Here is a 22,125-nt window from a genome sequence, read left to right as displayed (position 1 = left end):
GCAGAATCAGTGGGACCAGGTGTCGCACTTGATGGCAGAGGGAAGTTGCCACCAATACGTGCGTTCATGGACGATCTCAACCTTTTGGTCCTAGCATGGAGACAGTGGGAAGTGTACTATCTAGACTCGAGGAGCTAATCGATTGGGGAAGAATGAAGTTCAAGACCAAGAAGTCAAGGAGCATTGTTTTTAGGAGTGGAAAGCTGGTTGACTTTCATTTCACCCTTTGTGGAGAGGAGATTCCATCCATTCAGGACCAACCAGTTAAGAGCCTCAGGTGATGGTACACAGAGGAGCTGAGAGACACCAAGAGGGTTCAAGAGACAGGAGAACAGATCAGCAGAAGTCTGATGTCTGTCGACAAGTGTGGTTTGCCTGGCAAGTTGAAGTTGTGGTGCTTGCAGTACGGACTGATGCCATGGATAATGTGGTCACTAACTCTAAGAAGTGGCAATGTCCCATGTTGAGGCAATGGAACGGAAGATCAACAAGTATGTGAAGAAGTGGCTTGGAGTACCGAGCAGCTTCACTAATATTGCAATCCACAGTAGCCAGACAAAGCTTACCATCCCAGTGCAATTCCTTGTTGAGGTCAAGGTAGCCAAGGTCGGATCATTCTTGATACTTCAAGACTCAAAAGACCCTGTCATCAAGAACATCCAGCTGGATGTGAGATCAGGCAGGAAGTGGTCAGCCTGGGCAGCAGTTGATGAGGCAGAGTCAAGATTGAAGCACAAGGAGATGGTCAGGGCTACCCAGCTAGGCCACCAGGGACTTGGATGGACAACCCACAAGTGGTGGTCATCTTCTACAGGTAAGGAGCATTGTGAGCTTGTAACACATGAAATACGAGAGGTAGAAGAGGTTAGCTAAAGCAGCTGGCCTGACCAAACAAGGGGCTTGGACCTGGTGGAAAAGTGTTGAACAACGACATCTATCTTGGAATGTCCTATGGCAGATGGAACCACTCCGCAGTTCTTTTCTATATAGAGCAGTGTATGACCTGCTCCCAACACCTGTCAACCTCAGCACCTGGTATGAAGATAAGAGAGACAGGTGTGCTGCTTGTGGCGAGAAGGGAACACTTCAGCATATTTTGAGTGCATGCAGAGTCAATCTTTCCAGCGGCATGTACACTTGGAGACATAACAACGTTCTCAAAGTTGTAACAGAAGCGGTTGAGCAGAGTACTGTGGCACAACTTATCTCATGCCCCATGCTGCACAGAACATTGCATATCATTTGTGAAAGAATGCTCTAATTCAAGGGTGTACAGCACAGGCCCACGATCAAGCATACTTTCTTCAGCCAATGATTGGTGTGTCAAGGCCAACCTGGATGGGAAAGGCTGTTTCACAGAGCAAATAGTTTTTAACACATTGCGTCCAGATATAATCGTCTGGTCTGATACCAGTAGAGAAGTGGTTATTGGTGACCTCAGTCCCCTGGGAAGACAACATCGATGAAGCCCATGAGCACAAGTTAACCAAGTATGCAGAATTAAGATCAGAGTGCAGAGACAGAGGGTGGAAGGTCTCATGCTATCCATTCGAAGTAGGTTGCCGTGGCTTTATTGCGTTCACTTTCCAGAAGTGGCTGCGTGACCTTGGCTTTACTAGAAGAGAGATCAAGTCAACCAGCAGGTCTGTTGCTGAGCCAGGAACATCATGGGTGTGGACCAAGTACGTCCAGAGGGGCAGATAGTCAGACAGTGTATCCATCTTTTGTAAACTCTTCAGTAGCTGCATAGACACCTGAAGAATGGACTATCTGTTGGATGGAAGTGACCAACAACTCTGCCAGAGGCAGATGCCAAGTTGTTAAGCTCACCAGTGGGAGGTGGTGCTTTAGCACTGCTGGCCCACCACCTCGAGGGAGTCTTGATCATAAGCGGGCCGAAACTCCTGAAGACAGGTGGCAGATCAACTGATGATCCCACTGATGATAGCACAGGACAGTTAGCATCTTAGTCCACGTGTATTTTCAATTCTTTGTAAATGGCAAGCAAGAAATTGGACAGTATTAATGTTCAAGGAAGCTGGGTGTCCTTGTGCACACGTCACTGAAACCCAGTGGATGCAATAGGAGAACAGGAAGGTGAATGGTATGTTAGGATTTATTATGGGAGTGTTGGAATAAAGAGTAAGGGATTCTCACTTCATTTGCACAGGGCTGTGGGGCAGTGTGCAAGCACTGGTTTCATGGAGTTATGGAGAGAAAGAACATACCGATAGCACATCAATCACGCATTTAAACTCATCCAATGCTCTTTCCCTTTTGTTTTAATTCGCTCTACAAGCTCCTTTTTAAGGACAGGGAGCACAGCAAAGATTCACTACTTGTACATATATGTACTTTGATAATAAATTTGACTTTGACTTCATTTATTTACTCTTTCCTTGCACCTCCTCCCTCAGTGTCATTAAGGGCTCTAAACAGTCTTTCCAGGTGAGGCGACTCTTCACCTGTGAGGCTGTTGGGATCGTATCTACTGCTTCCGGTGTGGCCTCCTGTATATTGGTGAGACCTGACGTAGATTGGGAGACGACTTCACCGAGCACCTTTGCTCTGTCTGTCACAAAAAGCTGGATCTCCTAGTGGCTACCAATTTCAATTCTACTTATCATTCCCATTCCAACCTGTCAGTCAATGGCCCCCTCTACTGTATTGATGAGGCCACGCTCAGGTTGAAGAAGCAACACTTTATATTCTGGCAACACGAGTGAATCTGCAGATGCTGGAAATAAATAAAAACACAAAATGCTGGCAGAACTCAGCAGGCCAGACAGCATCTATGGGAGGAGGTAGTGACGACGTTTCGAATTTGGAAGGAAATCCATCTCCAGGAAGAAACCTACTTGGTCACAGTGCAGACTGCATGGACAGCAGAGGAAATCAGCATTGAACTTCAACCCCTGAGTAAGAGGCAGTAAACCGGGCAACTGTGGCCATTTTTCTCCCTCACTGAGTGCATAATCAGGGTATTTTTCTTTTAGTTGAATTACAGTAATATCTTAATTTCTCATTCTTATTTACCTTAGTGAGCTAATTATTGTACTTACAATTTCTTTTTCTATTTTACTTGCATTGAAATGTTGAGATTAGGCATTTGCGTGCATATAAATTACATATTCTTGAACTTTCTTGCAGACCTCATCAGTATCATTCTGAACCACAGCCAAAGTGCAGAAGAGCTCCTAAAACGCAGGAAGGTTCTGCATGAGGATATATTGAAGTACCTAAATAAACAAGGTTTCGAGCTTTCTCCATTGTTGGACAAACAGCAACTTATTGATTACGCTTTGGCCTATTGGAGTATAACAGAAACGAACGGAGAGCCATCAACAGCTGAAACCAATCTGCAATTCCCGCACCCAAAACCAATGGAAGAACTGGAGGAGGCAAGGAGACAAGAGGAGCAACGGCGAAGGCGAGAGCAAATAGTGAATCCACCACAGCGTGCAACAGCCATGAAGTTGGACATGCATGTGAATATTTCACAGGTGATTTATGTGCATCAAAAGATATTTGGCTGCATGTGGAGATTTTAATGTTCTTGTGTCTGAACTGTTAGAATTTCCTTATGATTTGTTTTCATTGTTCATAGACTTGAAAGATGTTCTTCCATTAGCCAAAAACCACAATACTCAAAATGCTATCCAGAAAAATAACTAAGACAAAATCGTTGCAATAGTTGTACTTCACAAGAAAGTGTTCTCTTAAGAACCCCATGATATACTTGAAATGGAGGTTGTTTCTTATTAGATTAATTTTTGGGAGTGTAAAAAAGAGCCGTGAAATGGGATGAAAATCAAGTTGCTGTAACTAACAGAATGGTGGATAAGATCAGTTTGGCAAAATGATTCATCAAAGCTGCTAACTCATCTCTTGGGGTATTGTTTCAAATTTAACATAGGAAAGAATTTTCTACACTGTGTTTACCATCTGGAATACACTGTCAGGGGGTAGTAGTTGACAGAGTTTTAATTCTATAGATCTAAAAAGAATTGGTTAAGTATCTAAAAGGAATGAATTTAATGGGCCGTAGAGAAATGACTGGAAAGTATTACTAACTGGGGTTGAGCTGAATTGTGAGCTTGGAATTCTGAATGGAATTATTCTGTCATTCTGTGAAATCATATTCCTTTGTTGAATTCAATTAGAAGAAAACACCAAATATAGTAATACAGATGTGGTGAAATACAAAATCAAGGTTCAAAGTAAATTTATTATTGAAGTATGTATACTGCATACAATTCTGAGGTTTGTTATCCCACATGCAGCCACAAAAAAGAAACATCATGGAACCTAATTGAAGAAAACATCAAACACCCAACGTGTGATAAAGAACAAATCATGCAAAAAGCAGCTTTGAACATACAGAATATTAAACATCAAACATATTAAATACATATAAAGTGCTGGAGGAACTCAGCAGACCAGGAACCATACATGGAAAGGAATGAACAATTGATGTTTCTGCTGAGAACCTTCATCAGGACTGGAAACGTAGGAGGAAGAAGCCAGGACAAGAAGGTGGAGGGATAGGAAGGTGATAGGTGCTGCTAGGTGTGTGAGGGGATGAAGTAAGAAGCCTGGAGATGATGGATGGAAAAGGCCTTAAGACATAAGAGAATTAGACCATTCAGCCCATCAAGTCTGCTCTGCCATTCGATCATGGCTAATTTATTATTCCTATCAAGCTGATTCTTCTACTTTCTCCCTGTAATTTTGGCATCCTGACTAATCAAGAACTTTCCAACCTCCATTTTAAATATACCCAATGATGGCCTCCACAGTCATCTGTAGCAATGGATTTCACACATTCACAATGCTCTGGTCTTTAAAAAAAAAATAATAAAATTTAAAAAAAAAAAAAAATCCTCCTAATCTAAATGGACATCCCTCTAATTTGTCACAGTGTCCTCTGGTCCTAGACTCCCATACTGTAGGAAACATCATCTTGACAGCCACTCTATCTAGGCCTTTCAATATTCAGTAGATTTCACTGAGATCCACCTCCTTTCTCCTATACATCACTGAGTACAGACCTAGAGCCATCAAACACTCCTCATACATTACCCTTTCCATTCCTGGAATCATGACCCTCCTCTGGTCCCTCTCCAATGCCTGCACATCTTGTCTTTGAGAAGTGGCCCAAAACTGCTCAGTTTGCCTTATAAAGCCTCAGCTTTACATCCTGGCTTGTATATTCTATTTCTCTTGAAGTGAATGCAAACATTGTATTTGCCTTCCTGAACCAGTGACTCAACCTGCAGGTTAACCTTTAAGGAATCCTGCATGAGGACTCCCAAGTCACTTTGCACTTCTGATTTTTGAATTTTCTGTGGTTTCACTCATTCTACCAACGTGCACGATTATACCCTTCCCTACACTACTCCATCAGCAGTGTTATGGGACCACGTTGAGGAAATGGGGCTGCACTAGTTGACCTTCAGCTCTTGAGAGGAGGAGGAAGTGATAGGTAGGAGGTAGTCACCCCTAAAATGCAAAGGGGATGATACCTGGTGACTGTCAGGAGAAGAGAAAAGAACCCTGTGTGTACCCCTGTGGCTGTTTCCCTCAATAATAATTACATCACTTTGGATACTTCTGGTGGGGGAAGGAAGTCATAGCAACCAGGTCTCTGGTATTAAGTCTGACCCTGTTGCTCGATTGGGAAGAGGAATGCAGTAGTGATAGTGGATTCCATAGAGGAGCAGACAGGAGATCCTGTGGATGTGAAGGAGACATAGAGATGGTATGTTGCCTCCCGGGTGCCAGAGTCAGGGATGTCTCAGTTCGAGCCCATAGCATTCTAAAGGGGGAGAGTGAGAAACCAGAAGTCATGGTGAATATCGGTACAACAACATAGATAGGAAAAGGGAGGAAGTCCTCAAGAGAGAATATAGGGAGCTAGAAAGCTGAGAAGCAGGACCTCCAGGGTAGTAATTTCAGGATTGTTGCCTGTGCCACACACCACTGAGGGGAAAAACAGGATGATTTGGCAGATGAATGCGTGGCTGAGGAATAGGTGCAGGGTTTCAGTTATTTGGATCATTTGGATCCCTTCTGGGGAGTAATGACCTGTTCAAAAAGGACCTGTTACACCTGAATCTGAGAGGGGACCAATATCCTTGTGGGCAGATTTGCTTGAGCTGTTGGGGAGGATTTAATCTAATTTGGCAGGGGGATGAGAACCAGAGTGACAGGCTGGGGATGCTGCAGTTGGTAAGCAATTAGATGCACTGTGTAGTGAGACTGTGAGGGAAAAGCAGGCAGATGATAGGGCAACATTAGTCAGTGGGATGAATTGAAGTATAACATTGGGACAAAATCAAAAATTGTGATGAATGTGTTTTATTAGAATGTACATAGTATACAGGATAAGGTAGATGATTTTAGATAGATAGATAGATAGATACTTTATTCATCCCCATGGGGAAATTCAACATTTTTTCCAATGTCCCATACACTTGTTGTAGCAAAAACTCATTACATACAATACTTAACTCAGTAATAATATGATATGCATCTAAATCACTAACTCAAAAAGCATTAATAATAGCTTTAAAAAAAAGTTCTTAAGTCCTGGCAGTTGAATTGTAAAGCCTAATGGCATTGGGGAGTATTGACCTCTTCATCCTGTCTGAGGAGCATTGCATCGACAGTAACCTGTCAGTTTTGTAGTGCAGTTAGAAATTGGCAGGTATGACGTTGTGAGCATCACTGAGTTGTGGGAGCTTAATGTCCAAGGATACATAATATAATAAATGAACAGAGTGCTACCAGGTTTGGATATGGCGTAAGTACAGAGTGAGAGACACTGAAGCAGGATGGTAGTCCATAGATTTTAACATGAACAGTGTTAAAGGGAAACTAAACAATAAACTCTGGGCCAAACAGGGCCGTTAACTAAAACCCTGAAAAGCAACACGAAGCCTACACTGCGGCTGTAAAGAACATCTAAACATTAAATGAATACCACTAGTCTTCAGAGTCAGTTGACCTTTGCCTTACTCATCAGTGTTGGCGCATGGCCAAGTGGTTAAGGCGTCGGTCTAGTGATCTGAAGGTCGCTAGTTTGAGCCTTGGCTGAGGCAGCGTGTTGTGTCCTTGAGTAAGGCACTTGACCACACATTGCTCTGCGACAACACCGGTGCCAAGCTGTATGGGTCCTAATGCTTTTCCCTTGGACAACATTGATGGTGTGGAGTGGGGCGACTTGCAGCTTGGGCAACTGCTGGTCTCCCATAATATATATTAAAAAAACCTTGCCCAGGCCTGCGCCCTGGAAACTTATCAAGGTGCAAATCCATGGTCTATCGAGACTAAGAGGCCTACACATACACACTACACACTCATAAAGCAATCCTGTTAAGGGGTCAATTGAAGTTGTAGATCCAGTGGGAGTGAAGGCTAGGTGATCTGCTTCCAGGTTAGGCTTGTGTGCAGCTTTCAGGGGAGCCTGCAAATGGTTCTGTTTCCATGGCCTGCTGCCCTTTTCCTTCTCGGTGTTATGGGCTTGGAGGCTTGTCATTGTCTAGGTTAATTAAGGGTAAATGTGTAAGTGATACACATTGCACCCACTGTGTACCAGCGCTGGAGAAAAAGAATCAGACTTGGTCTTTGATGGAGTCAACTTCATGGGTGGTGTCGGATAAATCCATGTTGAGTGTTCAAGATTCAAGATTGCTTAATATCATTTCCAGTACACAAGTGTGAAGGAGAATGAAATAATTGTTATTCCAGATCCGATACAGCTCAGAAATAATAATGTTTTCATATCACCAAACAAAAATAATAGCAACAGTAAGATCAAGAACACAATAATAAAAATACACAATAAATATAAATACATTAGGTACAGAGATGTTAGGGGGTAAGTTTTTTATGTAGAGAATGGCAAGTGCGTGGAATGGGCTTCTGGCAATGGTGGTGGAGGTGGATACAATAGGGTCTTTGAAGAGACTCCTGGTATTCAATGTATTTATCTTTGTTGTACTGTTCAATTTTTTTTTAAGAGAAAGCTGACTTTATTCTTTTTTCTTAACATATTCCAGTATTAGCAAGTGGTAGTTGGAGTCTCAGAAGGTGAACAAATGGGCAAGGCATCTGCGAATGGTTCTTCCAGCTTCTGAACTCTCAGAATTCTTCCTTTGGACAACAGGCCAAAGTGTGGGACTTTTGAGTCGATGCAATTCTTCACTTTACCTATTGTGTTTTTGAACAGCTCTTTGGGCTCATCCACACACCAATCTGAGTAAACAACTAGAAAATCAGGTATATTAATCTTCAGGAGAAAGCTTCTTTATGAACAGCTTGTAATTATGCAACCCAGTGTATCTGTTCAGATGACAGAACTACATTTGCTTGTTACTATCATTTCAGTTAATTGATAGATTTCCTCCACGATCTAAGTGTAAATTTTGTTTTGATATATTTTTACTTGTTGGCCTGTTTATTTTTTAGAAGCTTTCTTTTTGACGCATGGCTCAGTGGGTTTTTTTTAAGACACGCAGAGGGGTGTGTCCAGACAGGTATATGTAGTTCACCACACTCACTTTTCATGCTTAGTAGGGTTTTTTATTCACAATTTTCAATTTTTAAGATAATTTTTTTGAGGCATTGTAAGTATTGTTACTTTGATGTGCCTGTGTATTTTTGAATAATAAAAAGATTTGAGAAAAAAATGTATCTGTTCAGATGACAGAACTACAAACCTGTAACAATGAATTAAGTGCACTTCCGAAGTACCGTAGATTCCGGACTACAGAGCGCACCTGATTAAAAGCCGCTGGCTCTAATTTTAGAAATAAAATCAATTTTTTAATTGTAAAGGCCGCACCGGATTTTAGGCCGCACCGGATTTTCGGCCGCAGGTGTCCCACGTTGTAATATGAGATATTTACACAGAAAGATATTACACGTGAGGATTTTTTAACTTTTAATTAAATCCATATGGTAACAAAAACAAATACATATTGCAAATGCTTTTTTTCGAACCGTGCCCGTAACGCGGCTACTTTTAAATATACGTTGCGTATACTTCTTTACTGAACAACATTCCAATATCTCCTAACGACTGGTAAAAAATATATATACTGCAGCCTACCAGGAAAAGTTATTGATCGCCTTTATCTTAAAAGCAGCGTTTTGGCTCCGCCGCTCGCCCCCTCCTTCCCGTTTATCGCAAACTGGTATTTTTCCCACAAGACGCGGCGAAACCGGGTGTGACGTCATAGCATCCCGCGATGTAGTACAGAAAACAAATATAGTTAAAACTCTTCTAACTTTAACTAGAAAATGAATTACTAAGCGAAAATATTATAAACTAAATAACTGCCATAAGGCAGCACAATGCTTCGAGTGTTTTCCATGTTGATGAGGGTGAGTACAAATGACTGATTTACAATAATTTAATTGTGAAAGTGCGCTTGATTTATCGTACAATTTCATTGGACCTCTGTGAACTACTCATCAATTTTATTGGTCTACTGTTAGGAGGCAAAATGTTTGAGGCGGCATGAAAAAAATCATGTATTAGCCGCTCCGGATTAAAGGCCGCAAAGTTCAAAGCTGTTCAAAATGTGGGAAAAAAGTAGCGGCTTAAAATCCGGAATCTACGGTAAATCCATATGGTAACATAAACAAATACATATTGCAAATGCTTTTTTTCAAACCGTGCCTGTAACGCGGCTACTTTTAAATATACGTTGCGTATACTTCTTTACTGAACAACATTCCAATATCTCCTAACGACTGGTAAAAAATATATATACTGCAGCCTACCAGGAAAAGTTATTGATCGCCTTTAACTTAAAAGCAGCGTTTTGGCTCCGCCGCTCGCCCCCTCCTTCCCGTTTATCGCAAACTGGTATTTTTCCCACAAGACGCGGCGAAACCGGGTGTGACGTCATAGCATCCCGCGATGTAGTACAGAAAACAAATATAGTTAAAACTCTTCTAACTTTAACTAGAAAATGAATTACTAAGCGAAAATATTATAAACTAAATAACTGCCATAAAGGCAGCACAATGCTTTTCTTCGAGTGTTTTCCATGTTGATGAGGGTGAGTACAAATGACTGATTTACAATAATTTAATTGTGAAAGTGCGCTTGATTTATTGTACAATTTCATTGGACCTCTGTGAACTACTCATCAATTTTATTGGTCTACTGTTACGAGGCAAAATGTTTTCGGCGGCATGAAAAAAAATAATGCATTAGCCGCTCCGTATTAAAGGCCGCAGAGTTCAAAGCTGTTCAAAATGTGGGAAAAAAGTAGCGGCTTAAAATCCGGAATCTACGGTAATTTGTTTTGGAAACCATTTTCAGTTTTATAGCCTGAAAAGATTTGAAATTTGTGTGGATTTATATAATGGGTGGGCATTTTCCTGCATAAATGACACTGTGGATAATAAAATTTAAAAATGACCCTCCTTCTGGATTTGCAACTATTTTCACATATGGAAGTTTTAGCAACTATTGTAATCTTAGGAACCTATCTTCTACTTTAAAAAAAACTGTACTGTGCTAAAGTCTTAGACACATCATGAAGTTAGGACTGATCAGACACCTCCCTGATGGCATTGCATGATGGATCAGAATCTGTTTGTACTTCTCAGCATTGAGGATTCCATTAATTCTGACCAGATCACCAACTCCATTTGCAGAAATGCAGCCCCAAACCGGCAGGGAACCTCTGACATGTTTTCCTGTTTGCTGCAGACACGCATCTGTGTATCGCTCTCCAGCTTTTCCATAGACAAACTGCCTCCTGTCTGAGCCAAAAATTTCAAATTTTGACTTGTCATTCCTGAGTAGTTGCTGCCATCGTTCAGCACACCCGTCCTGGGTTTTTGTGCGTAGGCGAGTCTCTTGGCTTTGTTTCCACCTCGAAGGAATGACTTTTTGGCAGCAACTCTTCTATGAACATTTCTGACAAGACTTCTCCAGATTATAGAGGGGTGTACTTGGGTTTCAGTGGTTTCTGTGTGTTCAGAGCTGATAGCAGTACTGGACTTCCGAGTTAGAAGGGACATTAGTTTGGTGTATATCCGTCTCCTACACTCCTTTCATGTTCGATCACTGCACTTCTGATTGTCAACCTTGCGTGTTTTTATGTGCTGCTTCAGAATAGATTGGACAGCACATCTTGAAACCCCTGCCTGCCACATTTCTGCTTGGGAGAGACCTTGCTGACACAGGATGACCACCTTGTAACTAAGCTCATTCTTGTCATGGTGTAAGAATTGATGATTTGAAGATTAAGCTCCCACATCTGCCACAATCTCACCTTTTAATTTGGTTGTCCTTTGGCCAGTTTGATTTCTGTTTCAGTTAATCAGTTTAGTGCAGTCAACTCATTGTCATTTATCATTAGCATCCTGTTTGTTATCTTGGTTTTGTTACGAACCCCGTAACTGGGTCATTTACCAGCAAAGATAGAGAGGTCCGCTGAAGTCTGATGGTACTATTTTTAAACGTTTTTATTTATAAAGGGGCACAAATGTAAGGTTAATACCAACATTCAGATAATATACGTCATCAATACTCAATCTAAAGCGCGGGTATAGTAATAATCAACAATAAGAAGTAGCTCTATCGTTTGTCTAGGGGTAAAAATATTGTCCGATGGAAATATCAAAGTCTGTCGAGTTCATGCAGGCTTTAGCCTTTTGGGGACCGCTGGGTTTCACGTGTTGGAGAGAGAGGGATTTTTTTTGGTGAGAAAATAAACTTGCCAGCCTTTTGGACTCAAATCGTTGAATCGGTAACGTGGGTTTCCCCGTTGTCAGTTCGAAGTCCTTTTTGGTGTTACACTCGTTCCCCAGGCTAGGGAAAACGAACCACACGTGGCTTCCGAATAGCTTCCCGTTATCACGGGAGCGATGAGCGATGGTATCTCCTTCTGGTGCGTCGCTAGGGGACTGCCTCCTGTAGCCCCTTTTTATCTTGACTTGCAGAGTTGTAGATGTCAATCAAGGTGGGGTGATACAATCCTCACTCCACATTGCCCGAGGGTGTCCATGTAGCCCTGATAGCTGGCACGTAGCATAGAGTCGCAATCCACAAAGGTGTCTCCACGAAACAATGGTCAAAATTCGTTGCTTTGTCTTTCTGAGGATTCTCTCTCATTTCCTGGGTCCCAGACCCGAATTAGTAGCGATCTTGCGATTCTCAGGAAGGAGGGGGCTGGGATCATAACAGTTTGATCGTGCACTGGGCTAGATACATACTAAGTAATCAAGATTTTATTTGAAAAGTGGTCTATTACTTATATGTTACTCCAAAGAACTACAAATATTTCTTGGTAACATTTAATTTTTTTGGAAAATGAATGTTTAGAAATCTAAAATGTGCTCTTTTCTACTGACACACTAATGCAGGAGGAAAAAAAATATCTGAAACAAAATTTGTATATAAAATCTAGACTACCTAAGTCTCTTGCACAGAACTGTAGTTATCTTAAAAAGAAAACTGATCTTTCAAAAAAGATGATTTTGGTATGAAAATGCTTTGTATTATTTTTAATCAACTGCTCAATATATTTAGAGAATGACAATTTGCATCATTTTATTTAAACCATTAGTACATATATAAATTACTTTTGTCAAGGCAATATAGAAAGGAGCCTCATGCAAGCACCGATAAAATGGAAGCAACTGGAAAATCCCGCTGAAAGTTTTTAAACAATCAGTTGGCAATGATCCCGCCCCGTGTTCAGATGACAATACTACAGGTCTGTACCAAAGAATTAAGTGCACTTCTGAAGTCGGCAAATTCTGGATAGGAAAGGACAGTGTGCTGAGGTATATCAGCTGTGACTATGATGAACAGGCTCGAAGGGGAAAACAGCCTCTGGTGCTCTTATCTCTTACCTTTGTTATCGTTTGTATTAAATAGAAGCTTGTGTTTAAATGGGACATTATTAGAGTTTTTATGTTCTCAGTGATAGTGATGATGGGTCTCTTTCATCTAAATGTGCTTTTGCTTGTTTAGTAGATAAAGCTAACTTTGAAAGTCATAGAAAGGATGCAGACCCCACCCAGGGGGAAAAAATTATCAGAGGAATAGGGATATAAGGTGTGGATCTTTCTTAACTGTTTATAAATGTGCTGCTTCTGGAGACGAAACATAAGCAAGAACTCTTTACTTCATAGTAACGTTGATAAAGAAGGATGTTCTCAATTCATTATTTTCTATGTTATTGTCTGGACTTCTGGTTTTATGCTTCTCTGGTTATTTGATTGTTACACTGTAATTGTCATTGAAGTAAATTAGTTGGATAATAAAGTTTGTATTAATCATTAATTCCTGCAGCTCATTAAGTAATACAGTGATGGAAGGGGTTGCAGTATACATTTCAGGGTCTTGACCCGAAATGCCGACAATCCTCTGCCTCCATAGATTAGCTCCTGCAGCAGTTTGTTTTTTTACTCACAGCTGGTAGTATTGATGTTGGTGTTGGTTTATTGATACATGTATAAGGTACTGTTAGAAGCTTGTCTTGCATGCTGTTCATACAGATCAATCATTACACATGCATTAAGGTGGAACAATAGCAATGCAGAATAAAGTGTAAAAGCCACAGAGAAAGTGCAGTGCAAGTAAACAGAGTTCAAGATTATAACAAAGTACTTTGTAAATTATGCGGTTAAAAATTCCTCGCATTGTAAACCAAGTCCATTGAAAAGTCTGGTAGCAGCTAGATAGATAGATAGATAGATAGATAGATACTTTATTCATCCCCATGGGGAAATTCAACATTTTTTCCAATGTCCCATATACTTGTTGTAGCAAAAACTCCTTACATACAATACTTAACTCAGTAATAATATGATATGCATCTAAATCACTAACTCAAAAAGCATTAATAATAGCTTTAAAAAAAAGTTCTTAAGTCCTGGCAGTTGAATTGTAAAGCCTAATGGCATTGGGGAGTATTGACCTCTTCATCCTGTCTGAGGAGCATTGCATCGACAGTAACCTGTCGCTGAAACTGCTTCTCTGTCTCTGGATGGTGCTATGTAGAGGATGTTCAGGGTTTTCCATAATTGACCGTAGCCTACTCAGCGCCCTTCGCTCAGCTACCGATGTTAAACTCTCCAGTACTTTGCCCACGACAGAGCCCGCCTTCCTTATCAGCTTATTAAGACATGAGGCGTCCTTCTTCTTAATGCTTCCTCCCCAACACGCCACCACAAAGAAGAGGGCGCTCTCAACAACTGACCTATAGAACATCATCAGCATCTCACTGCAGACATTGAATGACGCCAACCTTCTAAGGAAGTACAGTCGACTCTGTGCCTTCCTGCACAAGGCATCTGTGTTGGCAGTCCAGTCTAGCTTCTCGTCCAACTGTACTCCCAGATACTTGTAGGTCTTAACCTGCTCCACACATTCTCCATTAATGATCACTGGCTCCATATGAGGCCTAGATCTCCTAAAGTCCACCACCATCTCCTTGGTCTTGGTGACATTGAGACGCAGGTAGTTTGAGTTGCACCATATCACAAAGTCCTGTATCAGTTTCCTATACTCCTCCTCCTGTCCATTCCTGACACACCCCACTATGGCCGTGTCATCAGCGAACTTCTGCACATGGCAGGACTCCGAGTTATATTGGAAGTCAGATGTGTACAGGGTGATCAGGACCGGAGAGAGTACGGTTCCCTGTGGCGCTCCTGTGCTGCTGACCACTGTGTCAGACCTACAGTCTCCCAACCGCACATACTGAGGTCTATCTGTCAAGTAGTCCACTATCCAATCCACCATGTGAGAGATAGAAGCTGTCTTTGAGGTTGGTGGTAGGTGCTTTCAGGTATCTTCTGCCCGATGGGAGAGAATGTGCTGAGCAGTGTCCACAACACTCTGCAGTCACTTACGGTGATGTACAGAGCAGCTGCTGTACCATGTTATGCATCCAGTTAAAATGCTTTATGAGGCATTGATAAAATGGAGCCTAGTCAGTGTTGATTTCTTGGGAAGTATGCCAGCCTGTACACCTGATAGTGGAAAAAGAAATGAACAGATGAAACTGTAATGCAGGAATAACGCATACAAGTTCGCCCTACTCTAGGTCACTCCCAACATTAGTTTGTTCACCTCGCTCCAAAGTCTTCAGCAGCTGTGTGCCTTTACTGAGGCAGTAAAGTTCGCTGATGACACGGCCATAGTGGGGTGTGTCAGAAATGGACAGGAGGAGGAGTATAGGAAACTGATTCAGGACTTTGTGATATGGTGCAACTCAAACTACCTGCGTCTCAATGTCACCAAGACCAAGGAGATGGTGGTGGACTTTAGGAGATCTAGGCCTCATATGGAGCCAGTGATCATTAATGGAGAATGTGTGGAGCAGGTTAAGACCTACAAGTATCTGGGAGTACAGTTGGACGAGAAGCTAGACTGGACTGCCAACACAGATGCCTTGTGCAGGAAGGCACAGAGTCGACTGTACTTCCTTAGAAGGTTGGCGTCATTCAATGTCTGCAGTGAGATGCTGAAGATGTTCTATAGGTCAGTTGTTGAGTGCGCCCTCTTCTTTGTGGTGGCGTGTTGGGGAGGAAGCATTAAGAAGAAGGACGCCTCACGTCTTAATAAGCTGATAAGGAAGGCGGGCTCTGTCGTGGGCAAAGTACTGGAGAGTTTAACATCGGTAGCTGAGCGAAGGGCGCTGAGTAGGCTACGGTCAATTATGGAAAACCCTGAACATCCTCTACATAGCACCATCCAGAGACAGAGAAGCAGTTTCAGCGACAGGTTACTGTCGATGCAATGCTCCTCAGACAGGATGAAGAGGTCAATACTCCCCAATGCCATTAGGCTTTACAATTCAACTGCCAGGACTTAAGAACTTTTTTTAAAGCTATTATTAATGCTTTTTGAGTTAGTGATTTAGATGCATATCATATTATTACTGAGTTAAGTATTGTATGTAATGAGTTTTTGCTACAACAAGTGTATGGGACATTGGAAAAAATGTTGAATTTCCCCATGGGGATGAATAAAGTATCTATCTATCTATCTATCTATCTATATTCTCACAGGATTTATTTTTGGGAGAACATGAGATGGAGCCAGCGGTCTGAAGCACATCTGCACCTCAAGGAAAGGTGCTTCTAGCCTCCCATTATTTAAATCAAGAGCCTACTAAACTCATGAGACTGAGACGCCCTTGATCCCACCCCAAACATCGGTTTGTGTGGATGCTGTGTCATTCGCTACCCTATTACAAATTAATGCCACGAAATAACAGACAGTACACTGCATACGAATAAAGGATTATACTTATGAATCTTAACTGAAGGGGTAATAAAGAAAAAGAAAAGGGAAGTTTCTAATTAAACAGTCAAATGTGCACAAGTTGGATATCATTTTGAGCTTCTCTGTCACTCAGGCGTTGGGCCCTCAGTCAACGTGAAAGCCCACACCACCTTCTCGAATAATTAGAACTCTAACCAGATTGTATGGGTTCTTCCCAGCATCTTGTCTCTTCATCTCCTCTTGAACAAAAGCCCAAGCCCAACCTTATTGTCCTTCACCAAGAAAACCTCCTGCTAATTGGATGGCACACATTCCACATCATCCCTCATCTTCAATAACCCGAACGGGCTGAAAGCAAAACAGACTGCTCTTACAGAGCTGCCAAATGAAATGCCTACGGCATAAAAGTAAAAATGATTCTACAGTATGTCTTAAGGTCCTATGTGAACTGGGGCATTACATAAGCATGTTGAAACAATCCTTTAGTTCAAGTTGAAGTTTAACTTCATTCAACAATCAGAATCAAAATCAGATTTAATATCACCGATATATGTTGTGAAATATGTTAACTTTGCTGCAGCACTAGAATGCAACATGTAATAACAGAGAAAAAAACTGAATTAAAGTATATATATTAAATAGTTAAAATAGTTATGTAGTGCAAAATTTATGAAATGAAATAAGTACTGAGGTATTGTTCTTGGTTTGAAAGTCCATTCAGAACTCAGATGGCAGAGGGGAAGAAGCTGTTCCTGAATCGCTGATTGTGTGCCTTAAGGCTTCTGTACCTCCTTCCAGATGGTATCAATGAGAAGAGGGCATATCCTGGGTAATGGAGTCCTTAATGTTGATACTGCCTTTTTGAGGCAACGCTCCTTGAAGATGTCCTGGATACTTTGGATGCCAGTGAACAGATGAATACCCATGACTACAACCACTCTGGGGCAAAACTGCAAACCACAGTACCAACAAGTCACAGACAGCAGAAAACACAGAACAGATAACAACCACATACAAGATATCTATGTGAAAGCAATATGCAGTGAAACTCTTTTCCATGCTGAAACTCAGTGCAATTAGAGATTCTTCCTGCGCTGAGTTATCACTTTGAATTAGCTAAATGAAGTTGGTCTAATTTGTTCAGACATACACTGCAGTGGCATAGTCATTACTAAAGTGCCCATTTGCATCATGAGTGACTTCAGTTCTACACCAGAATCCATGAAATTTAATTTATGGTGCAAGATACTCTTTAATGGTGCAATCAAAATTGTGAGAAAGTGAACAATTGAATGGTTTCTTTGTGATCCGGTTTCTGGACGAATGTGGTAGGGATATAGTCGCGATTGGGATACCAGGAGAACTACTTGTTCCTCCACCAAAAATATTTAGGATCACTTACAGTTACCTGGCTATAACATCCATCATGGAAAATGGCACCTCAAGCTTTGTAGCAGTGAGTTCGACGGTTAAAATAAGTATTGTAGTCCTTTGAATCTCACTTGAAGCTACATCTGTGACAAGAGTCAAGAATGGTTTGGACCCAAATGCTGGAGTGTTCAAGGCTAGGATCGAGACATGGTTTCAAACAGAATTGAGAACCTGAGCACAAAACAAACACCAAACAAATTCACAAGTAGGCTTACAATTGAGCACCGGACCTTAGTTCAGGTGCTCCTTAAATGCTCAATTCTTGACACCCAACACATTAGACACGAGAATACTACAGCACAGTACAGTCCCTTCGGTCCTCGATGTTGTGCCGACCCATATATTCCTTAAAAAAAGTACTAAACCCACACTACCCCGTAGCACTATTTTTATTTCATCCATGTGCCTGTCCAAGAGGCTCTTAAATACAGGTAATGTTTTAGCCTCCACCTCTATCCCTGGCAAGTCATTCCAGGCACCCACAATCCTCTGAAAAAACTTACCCCGGTGTCTCTCCTAATGTTCCCTCCCTTAACTTTGTACATATGCCCTCTGGTGTTTGCTATTCGTGCCCTGGGAAACAGGTACTGGCTATCCACCCTATCTACGCCTCTCATAATCTTGTAGACCTCTCTCAAGTCCCCTTTCATCCTTCTATGCTCCAAAGAGAAAAGTCCCAGCTCTGCTAACCTTGTCAGCAGCACAGGGGCACCGCAGGGAACCGTACTCTCTCCGGTCCTGTTCACCCTGTACACATCAGACTTCCAATATAACTCAGAGTCCTGCCATGTGCAGAAGTTCGCTGATGACACGGCCATAGTGGGGTGTGTCAGGAATGGACAGGAGGAGGAGTATAGGAAACTGATACAGGACTTTGTGATATGGTGCAACTCAAACTACCTGCGTCTCAATATCACCAAGACCAAGGAGATGGTGGTGGACTTTAGGAGATCTAGGCCCCATATGGAGCCAGTGATCATTAATGGAGAATGTGTGGAGCAGGTTAAGACCTACAAGTATCTGGGAGTACAGTTAGACGAGAAGCTTGACTGGACTGCCAACACAGATGCCTTGTGCAGGAAGGCACAGAGTCGAATGTACTTCCTAAGAAGGTTGGCGTCATTCAATGTCTGTAGTGAGATGCTGAAGATGTTCTATAGGTCAGTTGTGGAGCGCGCCCTCTTCTTTGTGGTGGCGTGTTGGGGAGGAAGCATTAAGAAGAGGGACGCCTCACGTCTTAATAAGCTGGTAAGGAAGGCGGGCTCTGTCGTGGGCAAAGTACTGGAGAGTTTAACATCGGTAGCTGAGCGAAGGGCGCTGAGTAGGCTACGGTCAATTATGGATAACTCTGAACATCCTCTACATAGCACCATCCAGAGACAGAGAAGCAGTTTCAGTGACAGGTTACTATCGATGCAATGCTCCTCAGACAGGATGAAGAGGTCAATACTCCCCAATGCCATTAGGCTTTACAATTCTACCTCCAGGACTTAAGAACTTTTTAAAAGCTATTAATGCTTTTTGAGACGGTGATTTAGATGCATATCATACTTTTTTACTGAGTTAAGTATTGTATGTAATTAGTTTTGCTACAACAAGTGTATGGGACATTGGAAAAAAAGTTGAATTTCCCCATGGGGATGAATAAAGTATCTATCTATCTATCTCTATCTATCATAAGACTGGTTTTCCAATCCAGGCAACATCCTGGTAAATTTCCTCTGCACCCTCTCCATAGCTTCCACATCCTTCCTATGAGGTGACCAGAAATGAACACAATAATCTTAAGTGGACTCACTAGAGATTTGTAGAGTTGCAAGATAATCTCCCTGCTCTTGAACTCAATCCCCCTATTAATGAAGCCTAGCATCCCACAGGCCTTCTGAACTACCCTATCAACCTGTGCAGCGAGCTTGAGGGATATATGGATTTGAACCCCAAGGTCCCTCTGTTCATCCACACTCTTAAGTAACTGACCATTAATCCTGTACTCAGTCTTCTGGTTTGTCCTTCCAAAATGCATCACCTCACACTTGTCAGCATTGAACTCCATCTGCCACTTTTCTACCCAACTCTGCATCCTGTCTATATCCTCCTGTAACCTTCAACAACTTACAGCTCCTCCAATCTTCATGTCATCCGCAAACTTACTCACCCATCCTTCCACCTCTTCATCCAGGTCATTTATATATACAAAAAAAAATCACAAAGAGAAGGGGTCCCAGGACAGATCCATGCAGCACTCCACTAGTCACCGACCTCCAGGCAGAATACTTTCCTTCCACTACTACCCTCTGCTTTCTTTCTTTAAGCTAATTTTTTTTTATCCAAACAGCTAAGGTTCCACTGATTCCATGCCTCATGACTTTCTGGATGAGTCTCTGTGGGGGCCCTTGTCAAATGCCTTGCTAAAATCCCTACCCACAATTTCTTCTGTTACCTCTTCAAAAAACTGAATTAGGCTCGTGAGGCACAACCTTCCCTTCACAAAGCCATGTTAACTATCCTTGAGTTGACTGTACTTCTCCAAATGCTCATAGATCCTATCCTTAAGAATCCTTTCCAATAGCTTGCAGACCACCGACGTAAGACTCACCGGTCTATAGTTCCCAGGATTCTCCCTATTACCTTTTTTAAACAAGGGAACTACATTTGCCATTCTCCAGTCCTCTGCCACCTCCTCTGCAGCCAAAGAGGATTCAAAGATCATAGCTGCTGCTCCAGCGATCTCTCCTCTCACTTCGACAGCAACCTGGGGTATATTTCATCCGGCCCTGGGGACTTATCAATCTTGATGTTTTTAAGAAGATCCAACACTTCTTCCTTAATCTCCACATTGTCCAGCACACAGGCCTGTTCTAATTCAGCCTCATCCTGATCATGGTCCTTTTCACTTACGAATACTGAAGCAAAGTATTCATTTAGGAATTCCCCAAACTTCTCCACCTCCAGGCACGTTGCATTCTTAATCCTTTAGCGGCCCCACCTTCATTCTTGTCATCCTTCTGTTCTTTACATATGCATAGAACGCCTTGGGGTTCTCCTTATTGCCAACATGACGGCCAAAGAGCTAGACTGTCCTGAATATTTAAAGGAGCCATGCCAGCTATCCATACCCTGGGGGGTTAAAGCATCTGGAGCTTAGAAGCTGGCGCAGATGGGCATGTGCCATAACAACATCCTTCTAACACAGGATCAAGAGTGCTAACACTCAGGAAAAGCTGATGATAGATAAAGTGAGGCAATGAATTTTCAATGTGCAGTATTTACTGTACATTGGAAATTGTTGGATTTATGGAGGAAAATCAAAGCTATTACCTGATATGGAAAGATAGAAATAGCCTAGAAAAAGTAATGGACTAGATGGTTGGGGGAGGGGGGCTGTGTTGATGTCTTTCTTTCAACTACTTCTATGGATTTCTGTATTTTATGGCGATCTGAAGACAAATCTCAGAGTTGTATTCTGCGTACCTACTTTGATAATAAAATGAACCTTTTGATACGCCCTATCCATGACAGGAAAAGCTTTCCCCACCATTATGCATTTAATCAAAATGCAGACAGTTCAAAAAGTTAAGAAGCTCACAGTAAATTTATTATCAAAGCATATGTACTGTATATCACCATATACTGCCCTGAGATTTACTTTCCTGCAGTCATTTACAGTAGATACAAAGAAACACAGCAGAATCAATGAAAAGCTACACACAAGTAAATATGGACACACAATCTACTAAAGACAAACTGTGCAGGTACAATAATAAATAAACAAACAATATTGAGAACATGAAATGCAGGGTTCTTGAAAGTGAGTCCATAGGTTGTGGAATCAGTTCACTATTGAGGTGAGTGAAGTTATCCATGTTGGTTCAGGAGCCTGATGGTTGAAGAATAACAACTGTTCCTGAACCTAGTGCCTCAAGGAGAAACAAATGAAATTAGACTGTAGATGCTAAACCTGGAGCAACCCACAAAGCATTGGAGGAACTCAGTAGGCTGGACAGCATCTATGGAGATAGTTAAAGTTTTGGGTTAAGACCCTTCAACTGGACTGAAACGAAAGAGGGAGATAGCCAGTCTCGAAAGGTGGAGGAAAAGAGTGGAACAAGATCTGGCTGGTGATAGATGGATCCAGGTGAAGCGCTGATAGGCAGATGAGGGACGGACAGTACAAATACCTAGAACTGCAAGAAAAAGTTTGTGAACTCTTTGCAATTACCTGGTTCTTCATCTAAGCCACAATAATAGACAAGCACTTAGGTCTTTATTGAACACATTGTTTAATTATTCATAGTCCAAGCTGGAAAAAATGTGCACCCTTGTATTTAAAACTGGTAGAACCTCCTTTAGCAGCAATAACCTCCACTAAATATTTCCTGTAGCTGCTGATTAGACTTGCACAACATTGAGGAATTTTAGACCGT

The 22,125-nt window shown here is 41.8% G+C and overlaps 2 protein-coding genes across 2 annotated transcripts in view; both read left to right on the top strand.

Moving 5' to 3' along the window:
- Positions 1 to 22,125, top strand: part of LOC140727581 (uncharacterized) — a 167,282-nt gene that overhangs the window by 35,157 nt on the left and 110,000 nt on the right. The gene's annotated exons all lie outside the window — the stretch shown is intronic.
- On the top strand, positions 472 to 8,794 carry LOC140727418 (uncharacterized). The gene is made up of 4 exons (XM_073044698.1): positions 472 to 814; positions 2,809 to 2,919; positions 3,151 to 3,503; positions 8,064 to 8,794. The coding sequence occupies exons 1-4, from the start codon at positions 472 to 474 to the stop codon at positions 8,067 to 8,069; spliced, it is 813 nt and encodes a 270-aa protein (XP_072900799.1). The 3' UTR covers positions 8,070 to 8,794.

The sequence above is a fragment of the Hemitrygon akajei genome, chromosome 5 (assembly GCF_048418815.1).
Source record: "Hemitrygon akajei chromosome 5, sHemAka1.3, whole genome shotgun sequence".
Classification (NCBI taxonomy): domain Eukaryota; kingdom Metazoa; phylum Chordata; class Chondrichthyes; order Myliobatiformes; family Dasyatidae; genus Hemitrygon; species Hemitrygon akajei.
Note: the sequence above shows the minus strand (reverse complement) of the source record. Positions and strands in the feature narration are given on the sequence as shown.

Coding starts and splice junctions, on each gene's coding strand:
- LOC140727418 (XM_073044698.1), top strand. CDS start 472: ATGGAACGGAAGATCAACAAGTATGTGAAGAAGTGGCTTGGAGTACCG. Junction 815..2,808: donor GTGGTGGTCATCTTCTACAG/GTAAGGAGCATT, acceptor GGGAGGAGGTAG/TGACGACGTTTCGAATTTGG. Junction 2,920..3,150: donor CATTGAACTTCAACCCCTGA/GTAAGAGGCAGT, acceptor ACTTTCTTGCAG/ACCTCATCAGTATCATTCTG.